The 27,601-nt window shown below is 35.7% G+C and overlaps 2 protein-coding genes across 14 annotated transcripts; both read left to right on the top strand.

The window, feature by feature from the left end:
- The first annotated feature begins 1,359 nt into the window (after positions 1-1,359).
- Positions 1,360-6,653, top strand: LOC127808217 (chitin elicitor receptor kinase 1-like). Of its 4 annotated transcripts, none has more exons than XR_008024889.1 (12): positions 1,360-2,103; positions 2,700-2,733; positions 2,829-2,839; positions 2,953-3,123; positions 3,688-3,890; positions 4,329-4,418; positions 4,659-4,752; positions 4,843-4,994; positions 5,064-5,155; positions 5,333-5,396; positions 5,591-5,655; positions 5,801-5,936. XR_008024889.1 is itself a non-coding variant. In XM_052346646.1 (12 exons), the coding sequence occupies exons 1-12, from the start codon at positions 1,383-1,385 to the stop codon at positions 6,380-6,382; spliced, it is 1,965 nt and encodes a 654-aa protein (XP_052202606.1). In that variant the 5' UTR covers positions 1,369-1,382; the 3' UTR covers positions 6,383-6,653. The 4 variants fall into 4 exon arrangements, 3 of the variants coding, with proteins under 3 accessions (XP_052202609.1, XP_052202606.1, XP_052202607.1); XM_052346646.1 differs by lacking the exons at positions 5,333-5,396; positions 5,591-5,655 and adding exons at positions 6,015-6,113; positions 6,218-6,653 and having other exon boundaries at positions 1,369-2,103; positions 5,801-5,933; XM_052346647.1 differs by lacking the exons at positions 5,333-5,396; positions 5,591-5,655 and adding exons at positions 6,015-6,113; positions 6,218-6,653 and having other exon boundaries at positions 1,374-2,103; positions 2,953-3,114; positions 5,801-5,933.
- Positions 6,654-9,488: 2,835 nt separating this feature from the next.
- On the top strand, positions 9,489-27,490 carry LOC127808755 (calcium permeable stress-gated cation channel 1). 10 transcript variants are annotated; one of them, XM_052347343.1, is made up of 12 exons: positions 9,495-9,902; positions 10,860-11,204; positions 18,878-19,024; positions 19,131-19,266; positions 19,742-19,843; positions 20,936-21,055; positions 21,218-21,298; positions 22,758-23,098; positions 24,423-24,668; positions 25,226-25,550; positions 26,377-26,517; positions 27,000-27,490. In XM_052347343.1, exons 2-12 carry the CDS (start codon positions 10,891-10,893, stop codon positions 27,255-27,257), a joined length of 2,211 nt encoding a protein of 736 aa, XP_052203303.1. In that variant the 5' UTR covers positions 9,495-9,902; positions 10,860-10,890; the 3' UTR covers positions 27,258-27,490. The 10 variants fall into 10 exon arrangements, with proteins under 10 accessions (XP_052203307.1, XP_052203308.1, XP_052203303.1 ...); XM_052347344.1 differs by having other exon boundaries at positions 9,498-9,902; positions 24,423-24,569; positions 26,284-26,517; XM_052347341.1 differs by having other exon boundaries at positions 9,498-9,985; positions 26,284-26,517.
- The last annotated feature ends 111 nt before the right edge of the window (positions 27,491-27,601 follow it).

Below are 27,601 nucleotides of genomic sequence, written 5' to 3'. Positions count from 1 at the left end.
TTGGGCAGCAAAATATCTCATGGTCCAATATGAAATTATCTTCTGCCATACGCGGCAACTGTGCCCTAAAATGAGTTAATCTATTTTATTGGAAATTTAATTTTTACACCAATTTTCTAGAGAGACTTAATCCATCCTGAGTGAGCATAAAATTGGTTTAATCGATTAAATCGAATCATATCGATCGGTTCGGTTCGGTTATTCATGATAGACGGTTCGGGTTTGGTTAATTTTTTATAAAAATTTCGGGTATTGAGTTCGGTTCAGTTATTTGGACAAAAATACCCAACAAACCGAATCGACTTGCGCTCAATAAAATCGACCCGTGCTGCTACCACCCATTTTGTTCATTCCTTTCTTCTTCCTTCTTGGCACCGTGCATCAATGAGTCATGATGTGATTCACACCCGATAGCCCGCCTGAGCCGGGAGATCGCCTCACAGACCCTCCCACCATCGTTAACATTCACATCGCTGTCATCATCGGAGCCGAACACCTTCGTCGTTGGTTTCTCCCCCACCCGACCTAACACCCAACCCCCCTTACTCGTCGTCGTTGTCGAAGCATCAACCCACAACCCTAGCCCTAGGTCTTTGGCAGCTAACCCTCACCTCGCCATTATCGTCAGACCCAAATGCCTTCAAGCCCTTCACGCTTCGCTGTCGGCTTCTTCCCCACCCAAGTCCAACACCCAGGTCTTCACGCTTCACCGTCGTCGTGTGCTTTGGTTCATTGATGTTTTGATTTGGTTTTGTTATTTGGTTCGTTGGCTTTGCGATATCGCCTTTTCTTTTTTAATTTGTAAGTGTATTTTTGTTTTGTGACTTGATTTCAGATTTGGTTCTATTGTGTGATTTGCTATTTGTTTAACCTGTAGGTACATCATCCATTCTCTCGATGGTTTTGTTATAATGTGATAGAACTGTATCAAACTATAAGAGGCTCCATTGCATAGGCCAAATCTAGACATTCCTTCCCCCAATCAAGATGTATTTGGTTTTGTTTTTGAATTGTTTTTTGATTTAATTTTTGGTTCGGATAGTTTAAAGTTTGAATCGGTTATTTCGGTTCGATTTTTAAGCTATTTTTTCGGTTCGGTTAGTTCAAACTTTAAATCGATTAATTCGATTTCAATTATTTCGATTAGTATATTAAGTTGGTTCAGTTTAATTTAATTATATTTATAATAGTGATTCGATTCAGTTAGAAAAAATGAGACGATTTGATTCGATTATAATTGAATACACTCGGCCTACGTCTGACAACAGAATAACACAACTGTAGTGTTCAACCGTGGCATCCGGCGAGCGCTGAGTCAAAACGGTCGAATCCAAAAGCAACACGTCTTCTAGGCTTCTTAGTCAACGAATAAACCTAAAGAAATGAAGAATCCTCGTCCTTTCTGGGTTTTTTTTTTCCAGATTTCTTTTTCGTTTCCTTCCTCAGCTTTTGAACTCGATCGAGTAGTAGCAGTGGTGATGGCGGTTGAAGGAAAGAGAGAACTGGGATTGACACTAGGCCCTCTGGTGTTAGTCACCATCTTCTTCGTTGGAGTAGACTGCAAATGCAGTGGGCAATGCAAAGCTTTAGCTGCGTATTACATACCGCCAGGCGAGAACCTTTCTTCCATAGGCGATCGCCTTTCCTCTTCGCCCACGGAAATCCAACGCTACAATCCTCAAATCAAAGACCTAGACTACATCGAATATGGCACCACAGTGAATGTTCCGTTTTCTTGTGACTGCGCCTGGGATAAGTTTCGGGGTCATGTGTTTGTTTACAATGTCAAGTCCAACGACACCTACCAGAAAGTGGCAGAAACTTACTATTCGAATCTCACAACCGTTGAGATGTTGAGTCGTTACAATAATTACAATCTTTACAACATTCCGGATGATGGGCAGTTGAATGTTACTGTGAATTGTTCTTGCGGAAACAAAAGGGTGTCCAAAGATTATGGGTTGTTCATAACGTATCCTCTTCGGTCCGGTCAGAATTTGGCTACGGTTGCTGCTGCATTCAATTTTAATCAGGACCTGTTGCAGGCCTTCAATCCCACTTCAAGTTTCGAAGGGAGTGGTTTGGTTTTTATTCCAGGGAAAGGTGATTCATTTCTCAGATCAACAGTGTCTTGCTTTGATTCAATTGGGTAGTGTTTGTTAACTGAAATAGATGGGAAATGGAAAATATCCAGAGAAAAGTGCTTTTTGATTGTTTTTGTTAAATTTTTTAAAAAGAAGTCAGGACTCGTATCTTGAACTCTATAAATAAATTATCTTAATAGAATCTTATCTTATTCATTTTAACAAATATTGAAATCTCCGGACTCTGTTCTGGTTAGCAAACGAAAAGATAAAAAGAAAGAGTCTTGCACCTACCACCTACAAATATGCGCAATAGAGCAATCTTTTTAGTCCCTTTTCAACATTTTTCTTCTTATTTTTGCTGTAGTGGATTAGTAAAGGTGTAGATGTGATTGATTGGATTGGAATTGAGGGCTTAGAAATTCCGATATGAAGCAAATTTTGGATGGCATTGAACACTTTAGCCCTTCATTTTGTAGGCTAAACAGTAAGAGAATTGCTCAATATAGAAAGCACATAGAAACTGCTTATTATATTTATCCTTTTTCCAGTTTAAGTTTACAGCCTGACCATTGCCAATTTCCTGCTGTATAATCCCCTTTCTTATGTGTGCAGATGAAAATGGAACTTACCCTCCGTTGAAGTTAAGGTAACTTATACTGTATTGATGTGATCCTCAGACTTACTCCTATTCTTTTTTTTCTCAATTTATCTGACCTTTCTGCTTCTCTTTCCTTTTTGCAGGTCAAGTGGTGGTAGGTCCTGGTTCTGTTTTGCCTATTTCCTCAAAACTGTCAATCTCAATCTGTGTCTCGAGGACAAGATCTTTTGATGTTTCCTTAAGAATCCAGTCCGGTGTTTTGAGCAGGGATCGCAGGTGGAGTCATTGCTGGCATATCTGTTGCTGGAGTTGTGGGGGTTCTGCTTTTGGCGGGTGCCATCTACTTTGGATTTTACAGAAAGAAGAAGGTGGATGAGGAATCCTTTCTCAGAGGAAAGCCCGATGGCGATCAAGTTGAACATGGTCTTGGTAATGCCTGTGGGTTATTTATCTTTGCAACATTTGCGTGTGTATGTGCCCATTTTGCCTTCAGCATATGAGTAAAGGAGTTCTTCAAGTGGAAAATAAAATAAAATGAAATGAATCCTAAAGGTTGTTGTTCATCAATATTTCAGCTGCTTTGCTGATCATGTTCTCTTGGGATTTGTCTATGAACGACTCTGTGGCCCAATGGGTTAGGTACTGGCATCTCAAAGGAAAGTCCATTGATATAATTGGAGAATAGAATCACAAAGAATAAGTTTTCTTGTGTATTTTGTCATAGCCAAATGCAAGTAAAGTCATGTTTTTTATGAAGCAGTCTTCTCCTACTAATTGGATTCTATTGTGGGCATTAACTGAAAATCGTTATTGCACAAATTTCACCTTAAACTCTTGTAGCATTGTGAGATATTGTGTATATTGCTCTTTCACTGCACCAAAGTTTCTGTGAAGTTTGACTAGTTTTTCTGCTCAAATTATGTGGATGCCCAGCAATAACATTGATTTTGTGGGTAACATATTTTTTGTTAACAAGTAATTTTCCCTTTATTGTGGTTACAGGCCCTGGAAGTACCTTGGAGAAAACTTCTGAATCAGGACCTATTGTTGGTGGTGCGACCCTGGGGCTCACAGGTTTTACCATGGACAAATCAGTGGAGTTCTCGCTTGAAGAGCTAGCAAGGGCTACAAATGACTTTAGCATGGCCAACAAGATAGGGCAGGGAGGCTTTGGGTCTGTTTACTATGGAGAGATAAGAGGCGAGGTTTGTTTCTGCATTATTCATACTTGATATTACTGGTATGACTCGGTTCATTGATGTATAACTTCTGGCTATTTAATCTATTTTGGCTGAAATGACTTTTAGCATTTACTCTATATGGATATGGACATAACAGACTACAAACTCATAAATCTGCAAACTCGATGCATGAGAACATGGTGATGCCTCTGAAAGAATATAATATATCTATATGTTGTTGAAATTGTGTGGACATCATTTGTTGTTTTTTGTCCTTGCAATAAGCTGTTCTGTGATGCGTCAACCTTCTGTTTCCCTTTTTGTTTGTTCACGTTGTGTGATGCTGTGGCCTATATCTTGTCAGAAGGGCTATATTCTCTGATATCCCATCTTTTAATTGTTTGGATGTTATAATTTTTCTCCCCCAAATCAGAAGTTGACTTCTTCCCTCCACCTTTGCAGAAAGCTGCAATTAAGAAGATGGATATGCAGGCTTCAAAAGAATTTCTTGCTGAGCTGAAAGTTTTAACACATGTTCATCACTTGAATTTGGTACTGCGATGCAAATAACATGTATTGTAGCAGGTTTAAATTATATTGTTGATTAATTCACTTTTTGCTGCTTCTTCTGATAAGGTTAAATTGCTAGACAAGGGAAAGCTTTTTTAGGACTTCGCAACACATACGAAGTCTGAGAATTAGTTAGCTTGTTGAATAGAAATTTGAAAGATGTATTTGACAAGTATGCCCATACGCGAAACATGTCTAAGAAGTGCTAGTTATTCAAAACAGGTACGGTTGATAGGTTACTGTGTGGAGGGCTCGTTATTTTTAGTCTACGAATTGATTGAGAATGGCAACTTAAGTCAACATCTGCGTGGTTCAGGTGAAAACCACTTATTCATCTGCAGATTGCATATTTCTTTCCCATGTTATTGGAGTTTTTCTTATGATTGGTGGCCTGTCTTTCTTTCAGGGAGGGACCCCTTACCATGGTCTACTAGGGTGCAAATTGCCCTTGATTCAGCCAGAGGGCTCGAATACATCCATGAGCATACAGTCCCTGTCTATATTCATCGTGATATTAAGTCAGAAAATATTTTGATAGACAAAAACTTTCGTGCAAAGGTTGTTCAAGGGTCGTGAGTTATGGACATCAGTCATTTTCAATATTCTCAACTAAATTATATTATACAGGTTGCAGATTTTGGGCTTACAAAACTGACTGAAGTTGGGAGTGCTTCATTGTTCACACGTCTTGTGGGTACCTTTGGATATATGGCTCCAGAGTAAGATTTATTCATATTTCCTTTTCCTCGCCTTTCTCAATGAGTTGATGCAACCAATTAAATTGCCACAATTTTTTATTTCATGTGTTCTAAGGAAGAGCTCTAGTAAGTGCCTTTTCTATACTCGCATCCTTGCTATGTTCCTCATTCAAAAACCACTTCTTTTACCGTTTCCAGCAAAAACTATCGTGATGGTGCCACATAATCCAAAGAAAAACCTGTGTGTGGAAGGCAAGCTGTGGTGCGTTAAATAAAACACATTCTTGGTTATACATTCTTGTGGCAATTTACAGTACAAAAATGTGAAAGCCTCCTGGTTTGTAAATTTGTCAAGTACCATGTCCAAATGGCAAGCATTTAGGATGACCGTAAAATGTCTTTTATTGCTAGTAATTGGCACCAGATTTATCATCTTTTCTGGGTCCCTTTCTGTAGTGAGAGCCAGCGGATGAGAGTCCAGGCAGTTTCAAACAGAGATAGAGCTAATTTTTCATGAACTTGTAATTTCTCTCATTATGGTTGAATCCATTTTGCTGTCCATTCTTTCCCTTTTGTCTATGTGCTCTCTTGTGTCTGCCATTATCACTCCATCGTCTATTCATCTTAACATAGAAGCATTCCAACTCTTGTTGTTGTTGGATGCAGGACTCGGTATGGCGACGTTTCTCCCAAGATAGACGTATACGCATTTGGAGTTGTCCTTTATGAACTGATATCCGCCAAGGAAGCCATTATCAAGACAAAAGTTGGTACTGAATCGATAGGACTCGTTGCTTTGGTAAATCACCTTGCCATGCAACTTTCATCAACGCCTTATCTACAGCAAACTATCTTACTTTTCCCTTTTTGATCTACACAGTTTGAGAGCATTCTCAATAATCCGGATCCTAAAGAAGATCTGCACAAGTTAGTTGATCCCAGGCTCGGCGATGAATACTCCCTCGACTCAGTCTTAAAGGTGAAATTAAACACCGAAAACAGATCGATCCCTTTAGTTCTAAGTACTGAGAAATGAACCCAGTTTTGGCATTGACATGATGCTTTTGTTTCTTCCGGTTGCAGCTAGCGCAGCTTGCCAGAGCTTGTACGCTTGAAAATCCACAACTCAGGCCGAGCATGAGGTCGACTGTGGTCGCGCTGATGATGCTTACATCTTCAACCGAGGAATGGGATGCCGTTTCGCTCTACAAAAATGAGGATCTAGTCCATCAAATGTCGGGAAGATAGCACATTGTTCATCAGGGTTTCCTGGTTCCTCTCATCTGGAAAGGCTTGATCTCCTGGCTCAGGCAAACTGGTCTTCATGATCATGATCATGAATGTCTTCAAGGCAAGAAAGCAGCTTGGAATAGAGCTGGTTGCTTCTGTGTTTTCCTTGTCTTTCTTACTTTCTTTCTTTCTTGGTATCTTCTTGTTGATCTTGTGAGGAGGCATATATTGTTCTGATTTATGTAAGAAATACTATAATTTAAGAACACAAAGCATATTTAAGGAGTCATTTGGGTCAGTTTGCTTTGCTTGGTGGGATGGTAATCCCACTAATCATGACTTCAATCTCAAGATAATAGTCGGTTGTAACGGCTTGACATTTAGTCAAGAATAAATAGTATATATATATATTATATATATATAAAGAATAAATTACACCGAAATACCTGTGATTTCACTAAATTATATTGGATGCTCCTCATTTCCTCTAAATTCCATTGACCTTCTCAAAATTCTTCAAAAATATTCATGTAAATATTTATACACAAATATTTATTTTTATATTAATATAAATATATAATATATCAATATACAAACATTACTAAAAATATTATAAATTAATATCCAAATACCAATTTTTAGCACTTCCCTACTTAAAAAGTGTTGGTTAAATTTATATTTTTGTACTTATATTTTCATGTTTCTTATATTTTTTTTGCGTGGTCATTTAAATATTTCGTTATTTCAATTATACTCATAAATTTGTATTTTTAAATTAATTTAATCTTTATAATTTGACCTTATTCGTGTGACTACTCGAATTTTTTATTGTATTTGATTACACCTGTAAAGTTAGATTTTTGAGTCAATTTAATCCTTATATTTTGACATGACTAGAGTGTGATGTATATTTTGTTATCTCATTTTAATTAATTATTTTTATTACACATGAAAGTACGTTACCTAAATTAACTAAAAAATATAAGTTTTGGAGTGCAATTCGAAATAACAAAAATGTGGATTACTATACTAAAAAAAAAAAAAATCAAAGATTAAGGGTTAAATTAATTTAAAAATTAAATTTATTAGTGTAATTAAAATAAAAAAATTTAAATGATTGCACTATAAAAATATAAAAATAAAATATAAATGTGGCCAAAATTTGCTGTTTGCCGTTACGGGAAGTTGTGCGGGCGGCATTTAAGCAGATGGACCCAAACGAGGACATCTTGGATCAGATTGCTGCACAAGCAAGCATTGAGAAAGGCGTGGGAACGTTGCTCTCCATTCTCAAAACACGTCATGATTCATCAACATAAAGGCTGCTTTGTCGACACAAAGAGAGAATAGTGTTGAAAGGAAGTGAATAGATTACTATATTCCCTTACTTAATGTTAAAGAAACAAAGAAAAATGAAGAGTATTAACATAATTCTGTCCAAACTCAATATAAATAACTGTTAAAACTTAATTAATAGACTGCTAAATTTGTATTTTTGTCTCTCTATTTTTATATTTTTAAAAAAATAATTATTAATGTTTTTTATTATTTTGATTATATTCATAAATTTATATTTTTAAATTAATTTAACCTTTTATATTTTAACTTTTTTTATATTATTTCGATTATGTTTCAAATTTATATTCTCAAAGTTCAGATCAAGAGTTAAATTAACTCAAAAATATAAGTTCAGAAATATAATTAAAATAATAAAAAATTTAAATTATCACACAAATTTTTTTTTCTCAAAGTATAAATATTAAATTAACTTAAAAATTAAGTTCAAAATGTAATTGAAACATGAAAATACATGTACAAAAATGTATTAAGAACCAATTAAGTACATTTTGTGTTTCAAATAAATTGTACTTATTATATTTTAATTTTAATATCTAAATACTTTTATCTATATATATATATTATAACAAAACAGTCGTCAAAAATTTTTCCCGCCCATTTTCACTTTCTATTTTGATATTTTATTTATTTTTTTGCTTACCCGAAATAGAATTTTTATAGGTCATTAATTAAGTTTAGGTTTGTGAAAAACGTGTAATTCTTGAAACCTATAGATGGTTTTTTTCATAATTGAATAGTGTTTGGAGAATATGTAAGCATACTGGTATATGAAGAGGCAAAATCTAACTCATATTATTAATTTTTAAATATTAATATAAAATTTTAATTAAAATAAATTATATAAAAATGATATTTTTTTAAATTTAAAAAAATCTTGAGATATCAAGTAATACTGTCAAATACAGACTATCAAATAAATTTTTTAAAAAATAAATTTAATTTTTTATTTTATTTTATTTTCCATAATTTACCTCTCATTTTCTCTCAATAAAACCACCACTCAAAACTCTAAAACCCTTAATTAGTTTCATAATCATGCAAAAAAAATTATAAATCTTATATGTTTATGTTATTACTTAATTTTGAAAAATAGTTAATTTGTAGGTTATGTTAAATTAGTTATTTAAGAAAAATTGAATTATTTTAAATAAGTTGTTTAAGTTATTTTGACAAAATTAATATTTTGCATAGGCTATTTATATTTATCATATGTTGTCATATTTCTTTTGAAAATTTTATTATGTTTTATATTTTTATTATTTATGTTACTAATTTATTATATTATATGTTGTCATATTATTTATTATTTTGTATAATCTATTTATATTTATCATATGTTAAATTAGTTATTAGTTTGTGAAAATGTGTAGTTCTTGAAACTTAAAAATGGAATTTATGATTATGAGATTGTCAATTTTAAATAAATTCAATATATATACAAATTTTCATACATTGTACGGGAGATGAACTAGTTAATTAATAATAAACGCATCATATTGAATCATTCAATTAATTAATAAAATTATTTAAATAAAAATAAGATACAATTATTGTTACTTAACTATGGCTCTTAAATGATGAGTACCATTAATTAATCATAAAATATATTTATTAATATTTAACAATCACATTTAAAATAATAATTAATGTTACCTTTTTATTTCTATAATAATAGCGTTAAAATCTATTAATTGGGGGTGTGGTTATCCGGTTGGTTGGATTGATATGAAGGCGCGTTGCCGACTTCCGAAGCTACTCAGAGGGCAGGCGGTGACGTAGCCGTGCTTCAAATGCGTGCTAAGTAAGTAGCCGTTTGAAACCTCCACGTCGCACTTGCCGACTACCGAGGCTTTTCGTCGCCGCTTTTTATATTCTTTCAAATATGAATGATTTTCCTTCATATTTTCTTTCCAACCAAACAATGCACAAAAAAAGGAAAGAAAAAGAAAGAGAGAGATAGAGATATACGAGATTCGAGGTTGCAATACGGAAGAGAAGTAAGCTGACGAGTTGCTTTCCCTAGCGAGAGAAGCCGCGAATGTTCTTTTGAGACTGGAAAGCGATCCGAAGCATTCCAATCTGCAAAGCTCCTTCTCTCTCTCTCTCTCTCGGCTTTGATTGGTTTCGACTTCTTTTCGAGCTACGGCATTGCCATCACTTGACGGCGCTCGGAGAACAAGTATGACTTCTGATTTTTTTTGTGCTTCTTGCTTGAAGCGAGATACGTATAGGCGCGTGGTTTAATGAAGTTTCTAAAATAAAGTACGTCAAAGTGCATCAACTTATCCTATCGGTTATCGAATATCGATTCTGTGACTTCTGTCAATCGTTCAATTTCAAATCTTCTGCTCTTTGTGTTCCTCACTACCGTGTATAGTGGGTTGTGATTTTTATTTTTTTCGGTTGTGTTCTTCAGGCTGAGTGGTTTGTGACTGTGGGTGTCAGTGTGTGTATTAATCAAATCTATGGTACTCTATTCTTCTATATATGAGATTAATATACTTATTTTTCTTGTTTTTAGAAGAACGAAGAAATAATGGTTCGATTGATTGTGTCATCTGGGGTTTTTGGAATATTAATAAAGCATTTTTGGGGGCTTGGGAGTCCTTCCATGTTTTGATGTCCGAGGTGAACCAATGGCACCTGATGCAACTCTCTTATTCGGCCTCTTAAAATGACAGTTGTGTTTTTTGTTTAGGAATCTGGAGAATATTGAGGAATAGAGATCCTTGCGTTCTGTATCATTCTTTTGTTTTTATTCTTTTTTCTCACTTTTTGTTGATCAAGTCGGTAGGGGGAGAGAGTTAACATGAAAGGAGCTAACTGAATTTAGTGAAGTATGGAATTATCATGTTCACAGTTTTGACTCATTTTTTTTTTTTTATATTCTGGAAAAGAGAGTATATTGATTAATTTTGAAAGTTGTATCTTTTTCATATCTGTAACTGAGAACCAGATGTTCATGGATAGTTATTGCAGAACTTCGGGTTAGACTAATATACAAGGAGTAATTCTATCTACTATCAGTTTTATAACCCTTAATTTGTAGTTTGGCCTTTCAGATGATGTTAGAAAAGGGCTCTGTTTGGTTGTATAGTATACTGCTTATTCATAAAAAATTGATCATATTTGGCAGGGGGGCCAGCATCTTGTTTAGGGGCTGCTGGATGGCTACGCTTACAGATATAGGTCTTGCGGCAGCAATCAACATTCTCAGTGCATTTATTTTCTTCGTGGCATTTGCAGTATTACGGCTCCAACCTATCAATGACAGGGTTTATTTTCCAAAATGGTATCTTAGGGGTTTAAGAAGTAGCCCAACGCACTGTGGACTATTTGTAAAAAAGTTTGTTAATTTGGATTTGAAGTCATATTTGAGGTTTCTGAATTGGATGCCTGAGGGACTGAAAATGCCGGAACTTGAGCTTATTGATCATGCAGGATTGGATTCTGTTGTTTATCTGAGGATTTACTTACTAGGGTATGGTACTAATACAATCTGAACCTTCCTTTGTTGTAATTATTCATTAATTAGTGTATGTTAGCATAATCTCAAACTTATTTTTTCTGTAACTGTTCAGTATCTTATGTTAGCTGTATTTCAACCTTTTTTTGCTGTAACTCTTCATTTTAGCTGTCATGTGATGTGTAGTATGTACCAGTGATGCCATTCAGTTGCATAGAATATAGAAGCGAGGATGGAAACTTCAAAAATCTTCAGAAACATGTTCTTTTGAAGTTGTAGTGTAATTTGGCTTTGTATTTTAGCAATCAAATGAAATCAATAATCTGAACCTAGGATGTCTTCACTCATTTGAAGAAACGAAGTGGGATAAATTTTGCGGCCCAGTGAATCAGGAAAATTTTGGAAGAAAAAGGGATAAACAAATTTGATATCCTTTATTAAATCAATTGCAATTGTTTAATTTCTTGGCTGAAGATTCTATTATTAGTTACTCCTAGAACAATGGAAACAGGGGGCCATGGAGAGGGATGAATTTCTACATTAAATGTACAAAATAATGGCTTCTAGTAATTCTTGAATTTGGTCTTGCTTGTTGTGAGTGAAGCATCAAATGATGCCGTCTTGATGGAGTAAAGTCGGCAACCTCAGTGGCCCAAATTTGGGCGCCTGATGGATAGCCACTTGGCAACCATCAACGGTCTCTGCTCTGCCCAACGCCCCTTGATTGTCCTTTGGCCCTTTCTGTTAATCGTGTTATACGATCCATCATTGGTCGTCGATATTGCCTTTATTTGGATCCAATCTCAGCTGCTCAGATTCACTATATATATTCTATAGTTCCTTGAGATTATCCGCAGAAGAAAAATGAAGAAAGAAGAGAAGAGAGGGCAAAGCGATCGACAGAAGGTTTCGGTGAGCAAGGGTTTTTCATTCTCTGTGTTTTTCATCCTTTGTGTAATCTTTGGTTCTTAGGGTTTGCTTTTAATCTGTATTTTGTGATTGAAAGGCTATTTTGTTAGAGAACCATTGATGTATAGTGACTGTGAAAGTTGTATGTATCGAGGGTGTAGCCCTATTCTGGGGTGAACCACGGTAAAATTTTGTCTTTTTTTCTTTCCTTGTATGCTTGCGTTTTATTATTTGTGTATGTTGTGAGGTTGCCTTCTGCCGGAAGTGTTTGGATTCTGTGAATATTTGTGTTGCTGTGTTTGAGTCTTTCGCTTGTTAGAACAGTGGTACTGGTATCAGAGCACGGTTATATTAATCGTGTTCTAGGGTTTAAGTCAGAATTTGGGTTGTTCAATTTTTTGGGGGTCTATTTTTTGCTCTGTGAGTCCAACCGGTTCTCTAGGGTTTACTAAGATTCTCCGTCAGTAGGTGTGTGCTGAGTGAGTCTAAATCTAGAGATCTAGGTTACCTTCGTGCAAAGTGAAGATGGCATCCACCCGATTTGAAATCGGAATATTTGATGGAAAAGGGGATTTTGGTAGTTGGAAAAAAAAGATGAGGGTTTTATTCTCTCATCACAAAGTGCTTATAGCATTGGTACCAGATGATCGGAAATGTTCCGTAGACCAAATTGCTCAGACTGAGGAAATAAGAGAGGAGGCTTACAATCTGATATTCCTCCATCTCGGTGACAGTGTTATCCGAAAGGTAGATGGTATGTCTAACCCTATTGATCTTTGGAATAAGCTTGATTCTCTGTTTGCTGTTATGACTGCACCTAATCTTATATATCTGAAAGGCATGTTGTTTAATTTTAAGATGGATACCTCGAAATCAATGGATGAAAATATAGATGAATTTACTAAATTAACTTTATTGTTAAGAGGTACTGACCAATCACTGGGAGACACTAGTGAGGCAATGATTTTATTGAATTCCTTGCCTGATGACTAAGATGTTGTTAAATATGCTGTACAATATATTGGCATAGTTCCTAGTTTAGATCTTGTAATCTCAGGTATTAAGCTAGAGAACTTGAACTAAATTCATCAAAGAAGTCGTAAAATAATTTGTTTGTGAAAGCTAAAAATGATAAAAGAAGTCACATAGGTAATGCTGATCAATCTAATGGACCAGGGTCTAAAGGAAAGAAGAAAGATAAGAAGGGAAAACAGAAACAGACTAAGTGGAAATTCTACCACTGTGGGAAAGAGGGACACATTAAAAAATATTGCTATGATTTTATTAGGAAACAAAAATAAGGGGGAAATGTAAATGTGAATGCTAGTAGTTCTAATTGTTTAGTTGAAGTGCTTACTGTCTCTAGTTCATCTGCTGAAAATGAATGGGTAATGAATTCATGCTATTCTTTTCATATGTGCCCTAACAGATAATGGTTTCAAAATTTTAACCATAAAGAAACTGGAATAGTTTATATGGGTAATAACCACTCATGTAGTGTCCTAGGTATTAGTGACATATCTTTAAAATTACATGATAACAAAACAAGGATTTTAATTGATGTAAGATATGTACTCGGTCTAAAAAGAAACTTGATCTCTCTTGGCACACTTGATGAGTTAGGTTTTTCATATAAAGCAGAAAATGGTTTCATGCATGTACTTAAAGGTGATGATCTAATCTTGTCTGGTACCAAGAAAAATGGCTTGTATATTTTGAATGGCTGCTATCATCCTTCTGTTAATTTGCATTTTGCTTACACTGTTAATTCTGATGAGACAGATTTATGGCACTTGAGACACTTGGTCACATGAGCCTGAAAGGTCTGCAGGCATTGGAAAACCAAGGCTATCTTGGACCAGTGTCTGCAGGATCCTTGGATTTTTGTGAGCCATGTATTCTGGGCAAGCAACACAGGTTGAGTTTCCACTAAGGAACTCACCTGGCAAAGGTATGCCTAGAATACTTGCATGCTGATTTATGGGGGCCTTCCCAGGTTCCCTCCCATGGTGGTAACAAGTATTTCCTTTCCATTGTAGATGATTACACTAGAAAAGTTTTGAGTGTTCTTACTAAAAACCAAGGACCAGAGGTTAGGAAAATTTAAAAATTGGAAGACTTTAATAGAAAACCAAACTGATAAGAAGATTAAAGTATTAAGGACAAACAATGGATTGAAGTTCTACAGTAGGAAATTTGATGTATTTTGTAATTCACAGGGCATACTTAGGCATAAGACAGTAAGAAACACACCCCAACAAAATGGGGTGGCTGAAAGAATGAATAGAATCCTACTTGAAAAAGTAAGGTGCCTTCTATTTATCTCAAGTATGCCTAAATCCTTTTGGGGAGAGGCTCTTTCCACTCCTTCTCACTTAGTCAATAGAAGCCCTTTAACAGTTTCAGCAGTGTTGAATTTTAAATGCCTTGAAGAAATATGGACTGGTAAGAAAGTAAATTTCAATTACCTAAGAGTTTTTGGTTGTGAGGCGTATGCTCACCAATCTGAAGGTAAATTAGAACCTAGATCCAAACAATGCGTGTTTGATGGTTATCAAGAAGGTACTAAGGGATATAGGTTATGGGATAGGCGCCAAATTCCCTTGTAAGTTAACCAACATAGTAGAACCCAATGAGGGCAGAAACTTAGATGATCATGCTCTTTTAAGGGATACTCAGATTTAGGTGGAGTAACCAGCTGTAGGAAATGACCTGCCAAGTGCTCCAGCCATACTTGAACCAAATTTGGGAGATGTTACATCTCCTACTGATCATACCTCTGATCATAATTCTGATCATGAGGAACAAACAAATGACCCTGAGATTGAGGAGGAACAAGCTAATGCTCTCCAACAAGATCTTAGTGACTATCAACTAGCTTGGGATAGGAGTAGAAGGGAGGTAAGACCATCCTCTAGGTATGCTTATTCGGATTTAGTGTACTGTGCATTGGTTGTAGGAAATGAATTGAGGGACAGTGAGCCTTCTATATATGAGGAGGCTATCAACTCTCAAGACAGTGGCAGATGGCAGCAAGCCATGGATGAGGAAATGGCCTCTCTTGTTGCAAATGGAACATGGGAATTGGTTCCCATACTAGAGAATCAAAAATTAATTCAGTGTAAGTGGTTGTACAAGCTAAAGGAAGGTATGTCTCCCTCTGACCCAATTAAATACAAAGCAAGATTAGTTGTTAAGGGTTTCACTCAAAGGGAGGGTATAGATTATAATGAAATATTTTCTCCAGTTGTCAAGTTTAAAACTATTTGTTTAATACTTGTTGTTGCTGTACATTTTTATCTAGAACTTGAACAATTAGATGTTAAAAATTGCCTTCCTGCATGGTGACCTAGATGAACAAATATATTTGGTACAACCTGCTGGATACATTGATTCAATTAAACCTCAGCATGTTTGTTTATTAAAGAAATCTTTGTATGGCCTAAGATAGTCTCCTAGACAATGGTACAAAAAATTTGACCATTTTGTAATAGGAATTGGTTTTGTTAGGAGTCAAAATGATAACTGCTTCTATTTTACACTCTCAGATATTCCTATTTATTTGTTGTTGTATGTAGATATCTTGTTAATTAGCAAATCTAAGTCCAAAATCAGTGAATCAAAATCTATGTTAAATACAAAATTTGACATGAAGGACTTAATGCATGCTAAGAAAATTCTAGGAATGAAAATAGAAAGGGATAGAAGTAGTTTCAGTTTAAAAATACATCAACATGATTACTTGTTAAAGGCAGTACTAAGATTTGGTATGAATAAATGTAAACCTGTAATGGTCCCCTTAGCTAGACATTTTCTTCTATCAAAGTCACAGTGCCCCACTTTTAATTCTGAAATCATTAAGATGGAAAATATACCATATGCAAATGCAATTGGAACCATTATGTATTCAATGATCAGTATCAGGCCAGACCTTGCTTATTCAATTTCTTTGCTAAGTAGATTTATGTCAAACTCTGGGAAAAAACCTCATTGGGTTGCCTTGGAATATTTGTTAAGATACATTAATGGTTCTGTTAATATTGACTTATGGTTATAAAAGAAGATATGATACACTTGATCTTGTAGGATTTGTAGATTCAGATTTTACAGGGGATAAAGATTCCAGAAAATCCACTACAACATTCTTTTTTATCCTGGGAGAGAATTGCATCAGCTGGAAGTCACAATTGCAGTCTCTGATTGCATTGTCTTCCACTGAGGCAGAATGCGTGGCTATCACAGATGTTTTCAAAGAAGCCATATGGCTACAAGGCCTCCTAAATGAAATTAATTTGCTCCAAAGTAAAGTGGTGGTATTCTCAGATAGTCAAAGTGCTATCCACCTCTATAAAAATCCTGTGTATCATGAAAGGATTAAGCATGTAGATGTTAAGTAGCACTTTGTTCGAGAACTGGTGGTAACCAAAATTGTGAATATCAAGAAGGTATCAACTGAGGATAATCCAGTTGATATAGGGACCAAGGCTCTGACTGTAGCTAAGTTCAAGCACTGCTTGGGCTTGCTGCACGTCGAAATTGGTTGATCTAACAACTGACATGATTTATGATGATGGGAATTGAAGCATGCTGCACTATATTTGGGGAATGGGTTCATCCTTCGCTTGATGCTTCAAGGTGGAGATTGTTGTGAGTGAAACATCAAACGATGTCGTCTTGATGGAGGGTAAAGTCGGCAACCTCAGTGGCCCAAATTTGGGCACCTGATGGATGGCCACTTGGCAACCATCAGCGGTCTCTACTCTGCCCGATGCCCCTTGATTGTCCTTTGGCCTTTTCTGTTAATTGTGTTATACGATCCATCCTTGGCCGTCGATATTACCTTTATTTGGATCCAATCTCAATTGCTCAAATTCACTATATATATTCTACAGTTCCTCAAGATTATTGGTAGAAGAAAGAAGAGAGGAGAGGGCAGAGCGATCAGCAGAAGGTTTCGGTGAGCAAGGGTTTTTCATTCTTCGTGTTTTTCATCCTTTGTGTAATCTCTGGTTCTTAGGGTTTGCTTCTAATCTGTATTTTGTGATTGAGAGGCTATTTTGTTAGAGAACCACTAATGTACAGTGAGTGTGAAAGTTGTATGTATCGAGGGTGTAACATTTTTTCCAAATAGTGCAGTGAGCTCTTCCTGCTGGAGCTCAACATGGATGTAGCCCTATTCTGGGGTGAACCACGGTAAAATTTTGTCTCTTTTTCTTTCCTTGTATGCTTGCGTTTTATTATTTGCGTATGTTGTGAGGTTGCCTTCTGCCGGAAGTGTTTGGATTCTATGAATATTTGTGTTGCTATGTTTGAGTCTTCCGCTTGTTACAACACTGCTTTTATTTGCTATGAGAATATAATCTCAATAGGAAGATCGTCTTACATTAAAGAACATACTATCTGGTACCAGGTTAAAGAACAACAACATATCCAGCCTTTATTCCACTATGTGGAGTTGGCTACATGAATTCTAGACTTCCATGTATTTCTGTCTTTTGTCATATATTCATTTAGGGCCATACACTTCATATCAAACTTTAATATCTCTTCCAAAGTCTTTTTAGGTCTGCCTCTACCTCTTTTTTTTAACTAATTATTCCATTTCATCAACTCTCCTCACAAGAGCATCTCTTGGTCTTCTTCTCACATGACTAAACCATCTTAGTCTAGTTTCTCTCATCTTCTTCTTAATTGGCACTACTCCTACCTTTTTACGAATAATCTCATTTTTAATTTTATCTTTTCTTATATGGTTGCACATCCATCTTAGCATCCTCATCTCCGCTACGCTCGTCTTTTGCTGGTGCTGTTTTTTGATTGCCCAACATTCTGAGCCATACAACAAAATTGGTCTGATAACTGTCCTATAGAATTTTTCTTTCAATTTTAATGGGATTTTACTATCACATAACACTCTCGATGCATTTCTTTATTTTAGCCAACCTGCCTTAATTCTATGCGTGACATTCTCTTGAATTTCTCCATCTTTTTGAATCGCTGATCCCAAATATCGAAAATGGTATTTTCTTTGTAAGATTTGGTCTTCCAATTTTATTATAAGTTATAACATCCTCCACTCTTGCGTTTTTATTAAATTTACATTCCATATATTCTATTTTCCTTCTACTTAATTTAAATCCCTTAGATTGTAAATTGTTTCTCCACAACTCTTGATTTAAGGATCGTATTAAATAATTTTGTTAGCCAAGAGATGTCCTCTTCTCCCATGCATTTCCATGCTTCTATTGGTATATTATCCGGTCTCACCGCCTTATGATTTTTCATCTTTTTTAATACTTGTCTTATTTCTTTTAAACTTATGCGTCGATAAAATGTATAGCTCACGTTCCCTTCAGAGTTACTAAGATGTCCCAACCTAACTCTTGTGTCATCATTGAATAATTTTGTGAAATACTCCGTCCATCTCTCCTTAGTCGCTCCCTCATTCACTAATACATTTTGGTTTTCATCTTTTATGCATTTTACGTGATTTAGATCTTTTGTTTTTCTGTCTCTTGTTTTAGCTAATTTATATATATTCTTTTCTCTATCTTTTTTATCAAGTCATTTATATAGATTCTCATAGACTTTTGACTCTGCTTCAGTAACAGCTCTTTTTTCTTCAACATTTTGTTCTACAAGACTTCTCTTTGTGTTGACATTTATGATCTCTATTTCTTATGCCCCATCATACCATAAGATTATCATATCAGCTAAATGCTCTTTTGCCAGTTTTGATTTTGCTTCTATGCTAATTCCCCATGCATTGAACTCTACAGGCTTAAAATATTTGTTCCTATAACATGTCTCGCATTGATTATCCTGGTACCAGTTAACTGGACAAATAGCACTTTGGAGCTAGCAAAAGTAAATTACAGCAATATTGATAAGCTCTCGATATCAAACATTCCCAATCGATCACAAAGGTGGGTACAATACTCTCTCTTCATATTGGGTTTCAGTTGTTTTGATTGTTGTCATAAATGGAATTTGTTTCTGAAATATGTACTTACTTGCCATTCTGGATTGCAGATTTTGGGCTCATATATTGATGGCTTATGTCTTCACTCTTTGGACATGCTATGTATTGCAAAAGGAGTATGAAATAGTTGCATCAATGCGCTTGCATTTTCTTGCATCAGCAAGGCGCCGTCCTGATCAATTCACTGTAAGATGCTAACTTTAAGATCAAAGTTCCAATTAGAAAGAATGTTATCTATTCTTGTTCTGATTCTGTCTTGATTCAAGTTTTCTTTTTGTATATAGCTGGAGAGCAGCTTTGTATTTGTGCATGCTACATAAATTTGTAGCATCTGACTATTATTTTCTCAGTTGGACCTTGCTCCAGTAAACCTCAGTAATTTGTTGGTTTTGTATTTGCTAGAAATAGTAGACCGGGTGCATACTGCCTGTTCATCAATTTGGAATATAATCAGAAATCTTTCATTTTATATCCATGTTTTAGATTTCTTTATTGGGAACCTTTGTGGTGGCCATGAAATGTTGCTTTCTAGTTATCCCTACAGGCATCTGCACTTAGTCTGTGATGTTTATTGGTGTTTTCTGATGTTCTTGTTCTTCATGGACAATGTTTCAATATCCTTTTCTGCTGAAATTGGTTGGTGAAATATGATTGCTCACAGGTCATTGTTAGAAATGTGCCTCCAGACCCTGATGAATCGGTCAGTGAGCTTGTTGAGCACTTTTTCCTTGTCAACCACCCAGATCACTATCTTACCCATCAGGTTAGTATGCACTAGCATTCCATTTCTATATAATTGCATATGCATATGAGCATGCAAACATGACATATTTTAGTCATCATTTTAATTGCTTTTGGTTATAAACAATATTAAGCTTTAATCCTGATGGGTGATGTTGGCTACATGAATTTTATGTCGTCAATCATTTTTATCTAAGTCCTATCAACCATATAACTCATGTCATAACTAATACTTTCCCATCAAGTTTTTCTTTGTCTTCTACTACCTCTTTTGTTAAAGACATGTTTCATTCCATCCACTCTTCTCGCAGGAGCCTCTATTAGTCTTCTTCTCATATGACCAAGCCATTTTAATCAGATGATATGCATTTTGATTGTTAGAGTAACTATTATTGAATGCAAATGGAGTTCACCACTAACAGTATTCTGTTTTAAGGATTTCTGTCAGGATTATGCTTCTTCTCTGCTTACTAAAAAATGCTTCTTAACAAGGTTGACTAATATATAAAATGACCTGTGAAAGTGTAAGTTAAATGAAATATGGAGAAAATTCCTCCAGTGTGAAGGAGTTTCTTTTTATGTGCACTATTTGTGTGGATCAACATGAGGTTTAGTTGGTTTTACTTTTTAATCTTATTACATAGGTCTTTTTATGTGGCTCATTTTGATTTAAGACTGCCTTTCTGGTTCTTCAGATGCAATGATTATTTCATATCTGAACAGAAAAGAAGGCTTGAGGAGAACTTCATTAAATAGTTTAATTTTAAGCAGTAGTGAGCTAGTTGTATAAAACGCGAGTAACAATAGAAAATGTGTCTTGGTTATTTGAAAAGCTGAACAAGAAAAAGATAATAGGATGTCCTTATAATTCAACAACTTGACTATATCAATAAATAACCGTTAAAGAAGATTATGTCAGGGTCATTAGTTCGTGTGAGAGTTGTGTGTGTCTTAGGAGCTAAGCCATGGAATTAATAAATTTATAATAGTTTACTGCATTTTTGTAGCAATCATCTTTTCAGTTATTTCCTTTTGACCTGTGAGACATTGAATTAAACACATTATTCCAAATCGACACTATACAGCTTTGTTCTTATTTAGGAATTTTATGCAGGTTTTGTACAATGCCAACAAAGTAGCAAAACTTGTCAAGGAGAAGAAAAAGAAGCAGAACTGGCTTGACTATTATCATCTGAAATATTCTAGAAATCAATCAAAAAGGCCTGTCATGAAGGTAAAGCTGCAAACTGTGATGCCTTATATGTATATATTTTATTTTCTGATTTGTGCATTACTGTAGTTTCTCTTATGCTGCCATGAAATTTTGTTTTGATGAATGTTTTTTCTCAATTAAAATATTGACCTTGTTATTGTGATTTCTCTTTAATAACGGCAGACAGGTTTCCTTGGACTCTGTGGGGATAAGGTGGATGCTATCAATTTTCACACATCTGAAATTGAGAGATTGTCAAAAGAGGTGGTTACCCATTGTTGAGTTTCTCCGTATGACTTTTTTTTTGGGCTTCGTATTCCTGGTCTCACATTCTACCCTTTGCAGTAACCTAACTGGCCAATGATTTTTTGCCTGTGTTTTTTCTTTTTAATTGTACAGTTAATGTCTAGAAATTGTATAATTCATAAGATAAGCCACATTTTTTCTATACATAGGTGTATTGTGTATATAGATACTTGGACACTAACTGTGAACTATATTGATTTCATGACCATAGATTTACTGGTTAGGCTAGGTTTAATGGAATCACTATTTTAGGCATAGTATCTTCTTTTTTGTTTGTAGGCATTATTTTACCAAGGCCTTAAGGCAATAAGTAGAGAGGGCAAAGAAACCTAGTAAAATGGAGTAGGGAATAAATATTTCACATACTAATTTGTTGACACCAAAATTTGTGTCAGTTTCTTTTTTCTTTTGTCAAGGTTGTTTTGATTACTTAAATGTATTAAAAAGTAAAAATAAAATCTTAAATAAAATTAGTCATGCCGACGATTAAAATTCTGTTCCAAATCAAAGGTTAATAGATGTAATGTAACGACTCGTATATTTGGCCCGTAGAGGGTGTAACACCATAGTGTGGGCTTTTCCATGAGTGCGTTGGCCTTTGATTAAGTCACCAAGGATGTGGTTGAGGCAATTTTGGGCCAAGTTATGTTAACAGCTGATGCTGTGCAGTTGGGATAAAGGTTTGTATGTTGTAGTAGTAGTAGTTAGTGTTTTCAAAAGCGCTAAGCACATGTAAACGCAGAAGGCTTGCAGAGCTTAAGAGCAAGTCGAAATGCATGCTTAAGTGAAGTTCACATAAATGAAATAAAGAGTATAAACTGTTATAAACATAAAAATATTAAAAAAAGCAATCGTTAAAGAAAAAAACTAAATAAGAATGAGGGCTTCATTTAATTGATTACAACTTGTTTATTGCTTGGCTGTCATTCAACCAGTGTGGGATAGGTCCATCTAGATTTGCTTGTTGGATCCTTAGTCAACATATTATGGCTTGGTAACCACTGCTCTTAGTTCTGGCTGCTTGGTTGGCCAGATAGTTTGAGAGTTGAGACAAATATTTGACCACAATCACTGTTGCGGACTTGAGTTGTGATTACATGAGCACAACGACCTGTGTACATCGTCTGATTCTCATGTGTCATGCTGAAGGATCCAAACATGAGTCTCAATTATTCAAGATGGTTACTTCACAGATTCAGAAGAACCCACGTGTATGTCTTAATGGCACCATACTACTTTCCAACCTCTAGTGGATTGAAGTTGAGTGTCTGCCAAATTTATTTATTTTCCTCCTTTTGTCTCCATTTTGTATCTGCAGCTGGCTTGTGACTAAACCTCATCATACTTGCTCTTTTTCTTTATTCTACTTTTCTGGCTGCAATAACTCATTGCTACTTCTTGAATATATCATTTACAGATAGCTGAAGAGCGAGAAAGAATCAGAAACAATCCAAACTACATCATGCCAGCAGCATTTGTCTCCTTCAAAACTCGATGGGGTGCTGCCGTGTGCGCACAAACACAACAATCCAGGGATCCAACTAAATGGTTGACAGACTGGGCCCCGGAGCCGCGTGATGTATATTGGCAGAACCTGGCTATTCCTTATGTTTCACTGACAATTAGAAGGCTTATAATTGGTGTTGCCTTCTTTTTCCTCACATTCTTCTTCATGATCCCAGTTACTTTTGTACAAACTCTTGCAAACATCGAGGGTATTGAGAAGGAATTACCATTTCTAAAGTCCATCTTAGAAACGTAAGTTTATGGTTAGTTGAAGTAGCATTTTACTGCATTGCTGTTCAGGTTACTAGTTCATTCATTAAATTCTATTCAGGCTACTAGCTCATTTTTGTGCATCCTACATTTAGTCAGTGCAGAGTCTTGAGTTGATGTGATGCATTACATGATTTTAAGAACCTTGGCTCATGGTGAACTAGCATTTTACTGCATTGCTGAACCATTCTATCCAGAAGACAAGTTTCATCATAAAGCCAGGGCTTCCAAAAGCCGCTGACTGGATCTCAAAATGTAGATTATAAGGAGAAAACAGGTAGGGTAGAAAAGAACTATTGAATAGTTAGGCTTTTAACAATACTATGATGCTTAAGATCCATCACCTTCCTCTTATACAAACGGCACTTCCTTGATGACATGAGATTCTTGTTGAACCAGTGCAGACATTTTACTTGTAGATAGATAAAGTTGTCTTAAAGGACTGTTGTTATTCATAGGTAAGTTTGATAGCTTTTGCACAGAATCAAAGCTATTCTTTGCAGATGCATATGAAAAACTGTAGATGCAGTAGAAATGGCATTGGAAGTAATAACCTTTTATTTGCAGACATGCAGTCAAAGACGTGTAATAAGAGAGAACTCATTCCGACTTTTGTTTTCTTTTCTATTTCCTTCCACAATTTTGAGTCCTTGAAATTATGGAATATTTAGTTTCAGCATGGAGCGAGTCAAATTTATTTCTCAGGCAGAAAGGGACTATTATCCATTTATTGACTACAGAGAAAATATCAAAGTCAAATTTGAACTTGGATGTTGGAATTTTTAAGTGAGAATTCACTTCATATTTCTTTTTTCTTAATTACTCTTGCACATAAATCATAAGTCTACTTGTGATTCATTAGGGTAAATTACACTAACCTCCCCTGAGGTTAGGCTAAATTCAAAGGACCTCCCCTCTATTTTGGGAAATTAAAATGATCTCCTATACCCATTTCACCTCTCTCTCTTTAGTTACAGAAAAATAAGAAAAAATAAAAAACTGTTGGTGGATCGCCAATTGCACTAGAACCCAGCAACGCTTGGGTTTGATGATTGGAAGAACCCCAACATATGGGTTCATGAAAATCGAAGAACCTAAATGTTGGGTTCTTCCAATTTGAGGGAGGTCAATGTTCATTTTATTTGTTCTGTGGGACTTGAGATGTCATTCATTTAAAAGTGCAGAAGTAGAATTACCTAAGTCTCTGCTGAGGATTATTGTACTGTTGTAAAGCACATCCATATATTTCTGTCTGTTCATTCTCAAGTACAGCTGCTTTCTTGTAATTCACTTATTTGTATTGCAGACATTTCATAAAGTCGTTCATCCAAGGTTTTCTACCTGGGATTGCCTTGAAGATTTTCCTCATCATCCTGCCAACGATATTGATGTTCATGTCTAAATTTGAAGGCTTAATAAGTGTATCATCCTTAGAACGGAGATCTGCCTCTAGGTATTATATGTTCAACTTAGTCAATGTATTCCTTGGGAGCATAATCACAGGGACTGCATTGGACCAATTAAACACTTTCATTCATCAGTCGGCAAATGAGTATGTTTCTTTATTTCCCTCGTCTATTTCAATTGAGAGTACCCATTCATGGTTGTCTGGTATTTCCTCTTTGTTCTGGTTTGGTCGAGCAGTGATATTCAACTCCTCTTTTAGTCATCAATGCATTGATCAGTGCCCTCTATTCTTAAAAATTACTATCCTTTTCTTAAAGTTCCCATGACGGGAGATACCATTATTCATTGCCCTTGCCTAAAAGGTTGAGAAAAGCTGTTAAAGAAGATGCAATGGCAGAATGTGGACTAGAGAATCACTTCTTTGCTGGTTGTCAGTATGTGGACTAGTCTTGCTTTAAAAATCTCTTTTCTGTGCATTAAGCTTGTCCCCAGGTCAAGGATAAAGAATATGTATCTTTTTATCTTATATTTTTTTGTGGGTTCCTTTTCAGTGTACTCTATTATTCCTGTCCATTCAAACTTTAACATTTGACTACTCTATATATTCTGGTTGAGTATGAGATTTATTTCATATTGCTATACTCCCTGGTGTTACCATTTAGTTTTAACTGTAGAGTAGACTAATGATATGTGGCTTTGCAGTATCCCTAAAATCATTGGTGTTGCAATTCCAATGAAAGCAACTTTCTTCATAACCTATATAATGGTTGATGGATGGGCTGGTGTTGCGGGAGAGATTTTAAGGTTGAAGCCACTGATTTTCTATCATTTGAAGAATTTTTTCTTGGTGAAGACTGATACAGATAGAGAGGAAGCAATGGATCCGGGAAGTCTGGGTTTCAATACGGGCGAACCTCGAATACAACTCTATTTTCTACTAGGCCTTGTTTATGCTGTGGTGACACCACTTCTACTTCCTTTCATATTGATTTTCTTCAGCCTGGCATATGTCGTATTCCGCCATCAGGTAAAAATATTGTTACTGGACTATTATCAAGATAGATCTATGGCACATGGTATTGTGAGGAGTGAAAATGCTCAAAACATCAGGATACATTGCTTGTTGGTTGCTTAATGCAACCCTTTTCCTTTTTTTGAGATTGGGATGAACTGTGAATAAGAGGAATGCATTTAACACAAAGTGTTGGAGGAAGTTTGTACCAAAAGATGGAGAGGAAGACCAAAGAAAACTTGGAGGAAAACCCTTAAAACATGAAATATGATTTAATGGCCTTATAGCAGATATGCTGTGAATAGGATGGCTGATGTCTGGAATTCATATAGTTAACCCCATCTGGTTTTAAGGCTTGTGGCTGCTGTTGTTATTAAATTAATAAGTTAAATGCTGTTTGTTATTCCCAGCGTTATTTGATCAATCTAGAAATTCTTTTCTAACATCTTTCACCTGTTATATATTTGTTGTGCTAATTTTCTTTCTGGTTAGCTAGATCTTGTTGGATGTGAAGTTGCTGCAATGCCATTTGTTATTCCCAGCATTATTTGATCAATCTAGAGCTTATTTTCTAACATCTTTCACCTGTTATATAGATGTATGTACTCATTTTCTTTCTGGTTAGCTAGTTCTTGTTAGCTCGTCACCTTTTTTATTTTTTTCATTGCATCCTAAAGTTAATTTAGATTTTGTGTACCTCAAAGCTTCTGAAATAAGATTAGTTGTGTGATGAGATGGTATAATGCAGATCATTAATGTCTATAACCAAGAGTATGAAAGTGCTGCAGCTTATTGGCCTGATGTCCATGGGCGTGTAATTGCTGCATTGGTTGTCTCACAGCTGCTTCTAATGGGATTATTGAGTACAAAAGAAGCTGCTCAGGCAACACCATTTCTTATTTCTCTTCCTGTACTCACCATATGGTTTCAGCGATACTGCAAAGGCCGTTATGAGCCTGCATTTATCAGATATCCGATACAGGTTTGTTGGAGTTTACTTATTGCAGAACAGATGCACTAATCCATACTGTGATTGGCCATATCAATGCATATATATTTATATATATATATATAGGTGAAACTTTCTATTGTTCAAGGCATATAATAGTTAGTGTAATGCCCCAGTAGTATCTCTCAGTTCTTCTGCATGAGTAGAGATTGATTCAATGCCTCTTTGCAAAGCAAAGTGTAAAGTTGCATACAAAAATGACTCTCCCTTGAACCTCACAAAGCGGTGTGAGCCTTGTGCATTAGGGACACGTTTTCTTTATGAAAGATCATAGGAGGTGCATAGAATGTATCATACCACAATTGGCCTCTTACCCAAACACTGCAGAGCGGTGAGCCATGATCACCTTTCGGAGGTGCATGGAATGTGTATCTTGTGAGACCAACCATAATTGCTGCATCAGCATCTAAGTTAGTTCTCATTGTTTATTTTCCATGTTTGTGGTGGGATTACAGGAAGCGACGATGAAAGATACAGTGGAGCGTGCCCGAGAACCAAGCCTTGACTTGAAGGGCTACCTTCAAAACGCTTATGTCCATCCTGTCTTTAAAGAGGACGACGATGCAGATGGCGGGGAAGATGGCAGTACTTTAGTCCCCACAAAGCGACAGTCGCGCAGAAGCACACCGATGGGCAGCAGAGTCAGCACCAACTCCTCAGCAGCATCCTTCTCGTCCAAGGCCAAGGTTGTTCAAGAACATCCAGACCCTTAAAATTGGCAATTCTTTTGCAGGCTTGGCTCTTTATGGGTTTGCTTCAAGCAGAGAACACTGTAGAATCATTGTACAGATGTTGCAACCTCTGGTGGTGGTTGTATATTGAGAGAGTGAATGGTGTGGCAACCTTTGACACAGGCTGCCACTACAAAGGTCATGACCAATGTAGAACACTGGCTTTCTATTTACAGCTATCCATGGCCATTTTCAGAGTATATATATATACACAAATCAAGTCTATTAAATTGATATTTAATTAAGATAATATTTGTAGTCTATATAAGAAACAAAATGAATATGATATGAAATGAAAATAAAAATAAAAATAAAAAAATGATATT

The sequence above is a fragment of the Diospyros lotus genome, chromosome 8 (assembly GCF_014633365.1).
Source record: "Diospyros lotus cultivar Yz01 chromosome 8, ASM1463336v1, whole genome shotgun sequence".
Taxonomy (NCBI): Eukaryota; Viridiplantae; Streptophyta; class Magnoliopsida; order Ericales; family Ebenaceae; genus Diospyros; species Diospyros lotus.
The sequence above is the reverse complement of the archived record's forward strand: the minus strand, read 5'-3'. Positions and strand labels throughout refer to the sequence as shown.

What these genes read in the sequence shown, in the direction of transcription:
- LOC127808217 (XM_052346646.1), top strand. Translation starts at nt 1,383, where the DNA reads ATGAAGAATCCTCGTCCTTTCTGGGTTTTTTTTTTCCAGATTTCTTTT. An exon ending in GGTTTTTATTCCAGGGAAAG is followed by an intron (nt 2,104 to 2,699) that starts GTGATTCATTTC and finishes TTATGTGTGCAG; the next exon opens with ATGAAAATGGAACTTACCCT. An exon ending in ACATGGTCTTGGTAATGCCT is followed by an intron (nt 3,124 to 3,687) that starts GTGGGTTATTTA and finishes TTGTGGTTACAG; the next exon opens with GCCCTGGAAGTACCTTGGAG.
- LOC127808755 (XM_052347341.1), top strand. Translation starts at nt 10,891, where the DNA reads ATGGCTACGCTTACAGATATAGGTCTTGCGGCAGCAATCAACATTCTC. An exon ending in CAAAAAGGCCTGTCATGAAG is followed by an intron (nt 21,056 to 21,217) that starts GTAAAGCTGCAA and finishes TAATAACGGCAG; the next exon opens with ACAGGTTTCCTTGGACTCTG. An exon ending in TTATCAGATATCCGATACAG is followed by an intron (nt 26,518 to 26,999) that starts GTTTGTTGGAGT and finishes GTGGGATTACAG; the next exon opens with GAAGCGACGATGAAAGATAC.